General features: G+C 37.2%; 1 protein-coding gene across 1 annotated transcript; it reads right to left on the minus strand.

Annotated features, from left to right (window-relative positions):
* Nucleotides 1-3,359: 3,359 nt before the first annotated feature.
* Nucleotides 3,360-4,340, minus strand: LOC111640828 (KRAB-A domain-containing protein 2-like). Its single transcript, XM_023386893.1, has one exon. It carries the CDS (start codon nt 4,338-4,340, stop codon nt 3,360-3,362), a length of 981 nt encoding a protein of 326 aa, XP_023242661.1.
* Between the last annotated feature and the right edge of the window lie 5,998 nt (nt 4,341-10,338).

The following is a 10,338-nucleotide window of genomic DNA, read 5'->3' on the forward strand; positions in this document are numbered from 1 at the left end:
TCTACGGGGAGTACGCGACGAGAAAACGCGCTTTATCGTTACATCGGTGAAGTTGGCTCCGTTGACGACTGCGCGATATTTAAGAGATCCGAAGTAGAGTAGTCCACACGCAGATTTTCGTATCGTAGGAGACGATGCCTACCAACTTTCAAAGCATTTAAAAGTCCCTACAGAGACGATGGTTTTTTATCAGGTAAAATTATGTTTAACAATAAGTTTTCATCGTGTCGAGAGAGCATTCGCTCATTTAGTTGGTGGGTTTAGAAGGCCGAAGTTTTTGGGTGGGTCTGGCGTGGACTCAATGGTAGAACTTATAGCCGCGTGTCGTACTTTACGTAACATTTGTGTCGTACAGAACGACGAATCAATACGGAGCAATGACGAAGAGAGAGTAGAAAACGGAGCGCGAGTAACAGAAGTGGAAGAGGAGATAACGAACGAGACCGGAAAATGGGATGTTTAAAGAGAGAGCAGATAATGTTAGAAATAATGTCACGAGAAAACAGATACGGGATAAATTAATCGGCTCCTCCATTCATATTTTTCTAAACTAAACTCATTAGTAACATTACGTATATTAATTAAAATAAAGTATTGTGTCGAATTTTTGTTTGGTCCGAACCGGTTACATTATAACTGGAGAACATTATAATTTCTCAATATAAGCAGGGAAAATTCACCAGAAGCTAATAAGTACAGCGAAATTGTTCTCGTCTCCCTCGTACGTCATTTCTCGACGTAGTACGTGCCGTAAATAATTGCGAAACAGCATTTTCTACGTACTTTCTTTCGAGCCAGCGAGACGCAATATATACGTGGTTTTTTGTTTAAATTCCACGACTTTCCCCGATCTTCGCAGCCCTTACGGCGCAACGAATTGACAAAATAAAACAACAGTCGATTTACTACGCGCAATAATTTATTCCGTTAATCCACAACCGTAAAACAGAATGGTTTTGAAAAAAGAGAAAAAAACTAATATTTATTTTTCATTCATTAATAAATGCCGCCATCCATCACAAAAGTATAAATTTATTAAATTTCTCTTAAGCAAAAAAACAATGTTTTATTACGCAGGGGAAGGTGAGGCGGGACGAGGACGTTAAGGTTTGAAAAGTCACTTTGACCAGAATAATATTTTTTTTATTGTCGACAACTACAACATTTGGTAATAGAAAATTTAATTTTTGGAAAACGTTTTTAAAAACAAGAAAATTGAATATTTTAAAACTATACGTAATACGTATACGTTACCGTCTGGCCCCACCCGCGGGGTAAGACGGAGATATTTTATATACGAGAAGGACAAATTAAAACGGTTAAAGCGTCGTTTTCTTCGATATTAGCGCGAGAACAGCGCGTCCGTTTATCCCAACCCTCCGCATTCCGTTTCTCGTTAGGCCTACCCTGGCCCATGCCCGTAACTTTCGATTTTACGGAATTTCTTTCGGTAAACCAAGACCGTTTTCTCGGGGTGCCGAAACTGCCGTCGATCGTTTTCGTCGTGCCCTCAGCCGCCGCTGGTACGGTATATCCGTTAAGATGGCCGTTTTCCGCTATTTTCGATTTTTTCTCGGTTCCAACGCGGGGGATTGGCATTATTTCTACGGGAGAGACTGGAGTAAAATCCCAACGAGTAGGCCTACCGGTGGTCGCGTAATGGGCCACCGTTTCCGCCCCCGGATTAGGCGTACCTCCGTTTTCGCGGTTTCCATCGTCCCGGTGTGTCCCGCCGCCGAAAATACTTCCGGATTCGTTGGCCTCATTCGCGCCCGCTACAAAGTAAGCGAACTTCTACGTTACCTTTTAGACGACGATGTTACGGTATTGGAAGTAACCCTTAAGACCGAAATAAAGTCGGGGCGAGAGGGCGCGGCCAACTAGCTTTAAATTCTATATCATTTTTCCAATATATAAAATACTAAGTTTAAAAATGATCTTTTTATAGAAAATGTATTCCACTTTTAAGTCGTATCTAACTGTAATAAATTTATACAGCGCATAATGCGTTACTTTATTACTTGTTTTATTTTATTGGCGAAAACATTTTTTAAATTTAAATATTATCTTAACGAGAAATAAAACGCCAGACGACGACGGAAATAAAAATTTTTTTTCCACCAAAAAAAAAATATCGTCCGCTTACAAAAGAGCGTGCGCCGAGCGACGGTATCGTCTGGCGCAGTAATTACGAGTAAGTCGAAACTTATATATTTATTTGTTGGGAAAATAATAATAAACGGGCGCCGATATGGAAGAAAACGACGCTTTAACCGTTTTAATTCGTCCTTCTCGTATACGTTACCGGCAAAGTACGAAAAGCCGGCATTCTATACAATACCTAGGCATTGTATATAATGCCCGGCGCTTAGGCAATGTACGAAATACCAGAATTATTACATACTTTCCTTAGGCATTCTATACAATGACAAATGCTATTTAGGCAAAGTATGAAAAAGGCTATTATATAAATGACGTACATTCCTCAAAAATACAAATGTTGTTCTGAAAAAATAACCAGAGTGCCATTAAAAAATTTATTCAAAATACGTAAAGAAAAATGAAAGTTCTTATTAAGGGAAACAACATTTTCGTATAAGAAATTAAAATGAACCTACTCGTTGCCACACGGAAGGCTCCAATGACATTTCGTATTTTGGCACTTTGTTTTACGCCTACATTTGACGAATCCTCGGCCGCTTCCGAGCAATTGCCACTGACCGGAGAGGAATTTCGTGGTCGAGAATGTCTTCGATTCTAAGCCAGTTCTTGGGGCGCGGAGTCAATTGTCATCTCGCGTATACTTATTTTAAAATTCCCTCGGAAGTTCCGAGTCGGTAGAAACCGTCCTCTGTCGCACTCGTTACCACTGCCCATACATTGCGCCAATCGCCTCGCCCCTGGTCGACTTCGGGAATAGGAACTCGCGCGGTAGTTCCCAAACAAGCGGCGGAGAATCTTTTCCCCAATTCATTTTCATTTTTTTGGCTCGTATTTCCAGATTGATTTTAGAATTTATTTTACCTTCGATAGCATTTTCAGTTTTAAAACAAAGGGTGCGCAAAATATCCATTTCGTCGCCTTTACTAGCGTGGCCACGGAGGGTATGAATTTTTTGACGCACCGAGTGCATCACTCGTTTCCTTTAAACACACGCCACGGATATCAGAAACGGAAATCTCTTCGGTAAGCGTGTCTTCATCGTGTTGGTTTACTCCACTAACGACTATAATCTCATCTTGCGTAATCTGATTAGTTTCACTTTTTTCCATTGTTTTGACGCTTTCTATTACTTTTTCTAGCTGCTCCTCTCTATTTGTCTTTTAAAACGTCTTCTGGTAGAAAAGACGATGTAAACCCTACTTTAGGTTGCAGCCAAATAGAGCTTCGTATGGTGTTCTTTCGATCCCAGAATGATAAGCTCTATTTTTCATAAATTGAACGAAACGTAGTCCTTCACTCCAGCGGTCAGATTTATTGTCCCGCATCCGAGTACAGAGCATATTTTCGATATTTCGATTAGCTCTTTCGACACTACCCTGGCTTTGCGAATGGCCAGGCTTCCCACGGACGATCTTCGGTGCTGGCCAAAACTCCTTCCAGCTGGTCACCACATTATTGGCAAATTCTCTGCCATTGTCAGATTGTAATATAGATGGCGCTTCAAGCAACGAGAATATGTCCACTAGGTTGTAGGCTACTTCTTCGGCTCTTTTCGACGTTAGAGACTTAAGAATCACAAATTTTGTCGGATAATCTCGGTAAACCGTAATAAATTTGTATTTTCTATCTGGCTGAGACTGAAAGTCAATAAGATCTACTTGACAACGGGAATTAAATTCGGAAAAATTCATAGGTTTGGCAACAATGCCCTTTTTAATACCTTTGTGTTTTTTCTGGCAAGGTTCACAAAGGTGGATGTACAGTTCAATATCCTGACGCGTAACATTTTTGTATTTGATTGAAAGTTCTTTCGACATTCTATCACGTCCTCCGTGTCCAATAGCCAAATGAGCTTCATGAAGTACGTGAAATAACTCCGAGTCCGTGACGTAATACTGTATAGTACTGACGCCTTCTTTAACGGGATAAATGAGTTTACTTTTGTTTTCTACAATCATCACATCAAAGCGATTCAGCAACCAATAGTCCCTGGGTTCCTTCTTAGTAGTCATTTTGGCTTTTTGTACATCATTTATTAACTTCTGGTAAGTAGTTTCGGTTAAGAAAATACTGTTTTTTGCAGCATTAACTCGAATTTTGCGCAGTTCATCGTGGAATCGTTGTTTCGTGTCTATAGACCATGACACCTTCTCCAACACTACAGCTTGCTCCTCCATTTTCATGGATCACAGTAAAAAACTAATTTTTTGTTGAACAAATTTAAGTAAAATTGCGTATTTTGATATTTTGACACTCCCGAACAAACCGTAAAGTGCGACTGACAAATTCTAAGCCCGAGGCGCGCGTTAAAGTCACGTGCCTTGCCACGTGATATTCGAAACGAAACGGAGATGTATTTCATATTTTGCCGGTTTCTCATTTGGCATTCTATAGAATGCCTAGGAAATTTGTAAAATATGAATCATTTCATAGATTGCCGGCTAGTTTTAGGCATTATATACAATGCCTAGGCATTCTATAGAATGCCGGATTTCAAACTTTGCCGGTAACATATATATAATAAGAATTTTACGCGTAAATAAAATATACGCTATCCGCTTCAAATTACTAGTGTCTCGCATCATACTTTTCCGTTGGCGGGGCATTATCTAACTCCTTTCGGGGAAACATTTTCGAATCGAAATAACGTGACTTCCGGAAGTTCCTATATAGTTAATCGGGGCTTCCGACCTAATCTTTCCATATCCGTTCTCGGCTTTCATCTATCCAAGTCTGTTCTCGCCATTAAAAAAACACAGACAAAATTTATGCCGAAGAGAAAGTTTTGACAATATATTTTTTACACGAGAACAAATATGCCAATAATAATTTATTCTAAGGTGTAAACTCTTTTAGCTCTTACGTTGACAGCTAGCGACGTACGTTAGGGTTTCTCAAACGGGATCCCGGTTGTTTCTTTTTTTCCGCAAATTTCTTCTTATTTTGTGTTAAGGCTGAGGAATTTTTGCAAAATAGAAAGTATAATTAACTCAAACTGTCCGAATACATTTTCATTTATTAATTTTAAACTTACTTATTAGGTTTTTAGATTTTTGCTGCTTATGGCGCGTCACAAATGGTCGATACGTAGCTTATTTGTGGCGGAACTCCGAAAATTCTTTACTCGTCGGAACCCGTAATATCTGGTGGCTTCGATTGCCGCGTAACGCCAAGTTGCGCAAATTGGGTCAGTACCAAGTTTTTCTTCGTAAACCCGATTATTACGGACGAACGAACTGCCGAATTATCGGGCTATAAGCTCGATCTTTCTATTAAAGCGGCCGCGGTAGACAGATCGAGAATATTAGAAAACGAAGTCGAAATCTTCCGGGCTACGAGTTTTATTTAAAAAACGAAAATTACCTTTTAAGTTACAAGTTTGATCTAAGTTTATTTTTCAATTCGATTCAAAGCACTTTGTTGTTGTTATTGTAGACGGTTTCCTGCAAACTTTAATAAATTTTTTCTATTTGTGAAAATTTCTACGCAATTCGAAGGTAATTTTTAATATAATTTCTACGCAGCATTATTAATATGATTTTGGAAGTTGCGGAACGTATTAAATTACTTTAAAAAATGAAAAATAATTATACCATTCGATTTCGAGATACTTTGCGTATCTTAAAAATAATTAATTTTATCCCGGGACGAGCGAAAGACCGGGAAATGAGAAACCCTAGCGTACGTGTATTGTGCACGGGAGCGGATCCGTAGAGATTAATAGGGTTTAAGCCCTGGGCCCCCGGTATCGAGGGCCCACAAAATTTGAATTATTATACATTTTTAATACCTTTTCGGTTAGATTTACCTAAGGTAGTCAAAAGACTCTTCCGGTAACCTCGACGGCACGCGCGTTTACAAATGAAATGCAGATGGCGCTTATCGTACCAATGGTTTCGTATGCAAATTTTCTTCAAAAATTCCCGCTGAGAAAATATGAGGAATTATGCAGATTTTGAGTTCGGTTACCGTGTAGACGAACGGTGCGTGTCGTTATTTTTTTGAATGGCGTTCGTGTTTTTTTAAAGTTTGTACAATTTTCTTTTAAGTTAAAGAGTAGGAAAACTTGGCCAATGGTTTTTACTGTTTATCTGTCGGTTAAAACTTGCCTTTCGCGACGCATTCTACGCCGTTTTAGTTTTCCACTAAGTGGCGTTCGACTGTTCGTGCTCTCGACGAACCTCCCGGAGGTTAGTAATTCATCCTTTAGGCTGCAGTTCCTCGTAGGCTTAAACTTAGACTCGCACTCCAGGCAAATCCTGTCCGAACCACTGATGTATCCAATCTCGTAATTCGCTACGTCCTGTTATCGATGGTTTTCGGGTAGTATGGTGACCTTTATATTTTTCGTCCCTGGTCCAAAAGTAGGAAATGAAACCGAAAGCGGGGAAAAAGTAAGTAGCAAATTTACGTTATTAAAATGTTTTAGTTTAAAAGAAATGTTTAAATATAGACGTTTTGGTTATTGTCGACGGTCGCCATTTTGACTACCATAGGTAAATCTAACCCTTTTTCATTATAATATATTTCGTGCGTACTTTTTTATTCGCACCAAATAACGTTTCTGCTTATTGTTTAGTGCTAGAGATAGGCCTATTATTCTTATTATAACTTTCAGCGTGCTCAAAATTTTGGTCAGGATTCGCCCATATGCGAGGCCTTAGCATGAACGTCTTGGAATTTGTCCCATTGCTACTGATCCGAGAGCATTAAGGCTTAATCAGAAGAACGGCTTCTACTGTACTATTTTAGATGCGATTGTTTTGTTTTCAACTACGTTTAGTCTTCATCGAGTACTTAGGTGTATTAAATTGATAACATTTCACACATCGTTATAAATATTTTCTTATACAGTGGGACCTCGATTATCCGGACTAATTGGGGATGAAGGTAGTCCGGATAAGGAAAAATTCGGATAATCGAAACAAATACATTGTCTTTTAATGATAATACAACACGTTTTCTTTTCGATTCTTTTCGAATCGGTAATATTAAAAATAAATACTGTATTTAAATCGTGATCAAATTTTCAAGAAACAAACGTTTGTATCGAGTTTGGACTGCTACTGACCAGCCCTAACAGACTACCTATTGTTTAAAAGGCCCTCTGGTGGCGCGAGAAGATGGATTTTATAAAATAAAAAGGAGTTGAAACTGCATTTTTATGAATAAAAATTTGACAAACTATTTATCGTTTTACGACAAGTAAAATTTTTTCGTCGCGTTCGCGGCTTTTAAGTAATGCGTAAACCTTCGAAACGCGAGGCATAGGCGGTGGCCCACGTTGCCCATACGCCGCCCTTGGTCATAGAAATGATGTAATTTGAATATAAATTATTTATAAATACGTATGTCGAGTTATATTTTTANTAATTTTTTATTTAATTTAATACTTTAATTCAATTATTTTAAGTAATTTTAATTTAATTATTTAAAAATTTCGCGGCACCCTTGTGGCGTTCTTGAGGCACCCTAAGGTGCCGCGGCACCCGCTTTGAGAACCACTGTTCTATAGAATGCCTAGGAAATTTGTAAAATATGAATCGTTTCATAAATTGCTGGCTAGTTTTAGGCATTATATACAATGCCTAGCATTCTATAGAATGCCGGATTTCGAACTTTGCCGATAACGTATATAAAAATAATATCCCCGTCTTACCCCGCGGACGGGCGAGACGGTGCATTTACGTAGGGGAAATACGGACAAAATGACATAGGCACCATAATTTGAATTTGGCGATCTCAAGCGCACAACTGATCACGACACCACGTTATACGAGCGGCTTTTACTAACCTGTCAAAATGTGAACGCACTCCTCTCATTGATCCGGGTGTCACGGCCGACGACAAAATGATACGTTACGAGTTTTTTTCCTGGCGGCAAGTTTTTTGTATAGATGGTAAGTTTTTCACTATTTTATCTACTTGCGTAGCATTTATTTCAACCCTCAAGAATTTGTTGTTGCACTTAAATAGCTTTTCCATTAAAAATAACATCTTTGTATTTGTTTTATAATTTTATTTTTTTATAACGTTATATGGACAAAACGACATACTTAGGCAACGGACATAATGACATACCTGTCATTTAGTCAAGGAACTTACCTTAATCTCTTAACGTTTTATTAATTATAAAAAATGGTTTCCAAACAAAGTCTTTCATTATTGTTTAAAAGAAATTTTAGTATAAAACTTTATTTCCTTTCTTACATATTATTTACAAACTTATTATCTTTCGCGTAACAAAAAAACTTGCAACGAATCACGTGACTGGACAAAACTCTTTAGTTTTAACTTCTACTCCTAATACGAAGGCAATCAAATCAAAAAATGAGTCCAAAGTTCCGCCAGAGAAAAGGAGACGAAACATTACTAAAAAATTACTTGAAGAAGAAAATTTTCCTAATAACTGTCGTGATGATGATGAAGACTGTCCACGCATATATTGCCATGATCTTTTTTCCCGATCTAAGCCTGGAGAAGACTGGTTACGGTGCTTAAATTGTTTCCGTTGGGCTCACGCTTCTTGCGCTGACGTTTCTAAAAGATCCAAGCGTTTCATTTGTAAACTTTGACAGTAATTTTATAGTTTTTACGTAGTGTGTCATTTTGTCCATAGTGGATCATCTCGATTAAACTAACAATATTTTTTTCCTATTATTTTAATATTGTAAATGTTTAGTATATTTCATAGGTAAAAAACCAAAGATGATTGGTGTAGAATATGACAGTGCTGTGATTTACCAATAAAGAGTTATGAACCTAGAATAAAACCGTATGTCATTTTGTCCGTATTTCCCCTATAGTTTTAAAATATTCAATTTTCTTGTTTTTAAAAACATTTTCCAAAAATTAAATTTTGTATTATATACTACCAAATGTAGTTGTCGAGAATAAAAAAATATTATTCTCGACAAAGTGACTTTTCAAGCCTTAACGTCGTCGTCTTGCCTCACCTTCCCCTACGTAATAAAACTTGCGAACAAAGAGAGCGATTCGGACGTTTTCTCGTCCCGCCATCCCTTTCGAGGTTGACGTTTAGTTCCCCGAATAACGACTAGACCAGGGGTGTCCAACCCACGGCCCAATAAACTTGTAAACAAAACTGACAAATATTTTATTTTATTTATTTCAACGGCATAAATTCAAAAAAAAGAAGTTTCGCAAAGTCGTAAACCTTTATACATATTTAATTTTTGAGTGGAAAGGAAATATCTTCAAATACTTGGAAATGTCTGAATGAGGAAGGAATACTAAATAAAGCTAAACTTGAGACTCGAAGAATTATAGACCCAAATTCGGGGAAAGGAGAGTAAGGCCAAAAGATAAAAAGTTACATAGACTTTCTGTTAAGCAAATATGGACCCATAACTTTTCAACCTTCCTCACTTCTTTATCTTTTGTCCTTTCATTCCTTTCCCCGCATTTGAGTCTATAACTCCGAGTCCAATTCCGGCTTTATTTAGTATTCCTTCCAGTGTTGCACGATTTGGCTACCACTTTCTATTTTGGCGTAAAAAATATAATGATATTTTTTATTTTTTACGCCAAAATAATGCTATATTGGCTACTTTTTGGGCTACATCTTATAAATATATTAGTCGAATAAAAATGCACTTTAAATTAGTGTTTTGCTATTTTTTATTAATTAGAGACGCAAATAAAACAAATATTTGTGTTTTTCAAATAAATTTTTGTTTGTCTCCTTTATCTCCTTTACAATAAATGAATTTATCTATTTCTAAGTAAAAATTGGAAGTGTCTGTAGAAGTAATTTTTTAAAATATCCTTTTTCGTGATAAAGATTTAATACTTATTACTATAATCATGTTAATCCTTAAATATACAAATATATTTAAGGATTGGGCCACAAGTATATTATATAGGGGAGACCGGGGCAAGATCGGAATGTTAAGCTTTACTTAAATTTTGTGTAATAAATACTGCTGTAAACTGAAAAAAAAGCTTTGCATATTGTCTATTGGAATGTTACCTTACTATAGAACGGGTTAAAATCAGTTTGGAAATAAAAATAATTAAAATAATTACAACTTTACAAGAAGAGAGAAATTGACGAAGTTGCCCCGGGTATAGGGGCAAGATCGGCAACTTCTCTCTTTTTGTAAAGTTGTAATTATTTTAATTATTTTTATTAAAGTTGCCCCTGGTATAGGG

Source organism: Centruroides sculpturatus, unplaced genomic scaffold (genome assembly GCF_000671375.1).
Source record: "Centruroides sculpturatus isolate CEXI.00-Female unplaced genomic scaffold, Cexi_2.0 scaffold1123, whole genome shotgun sequence".
Taxonomy (NCBI): domain Eukaryota; kingdom Metazoa; phylum Arthropoda; class Arachnida; order Scorpiones; family Buthidae; genus Centruroides; species Centruroides sculpturatus.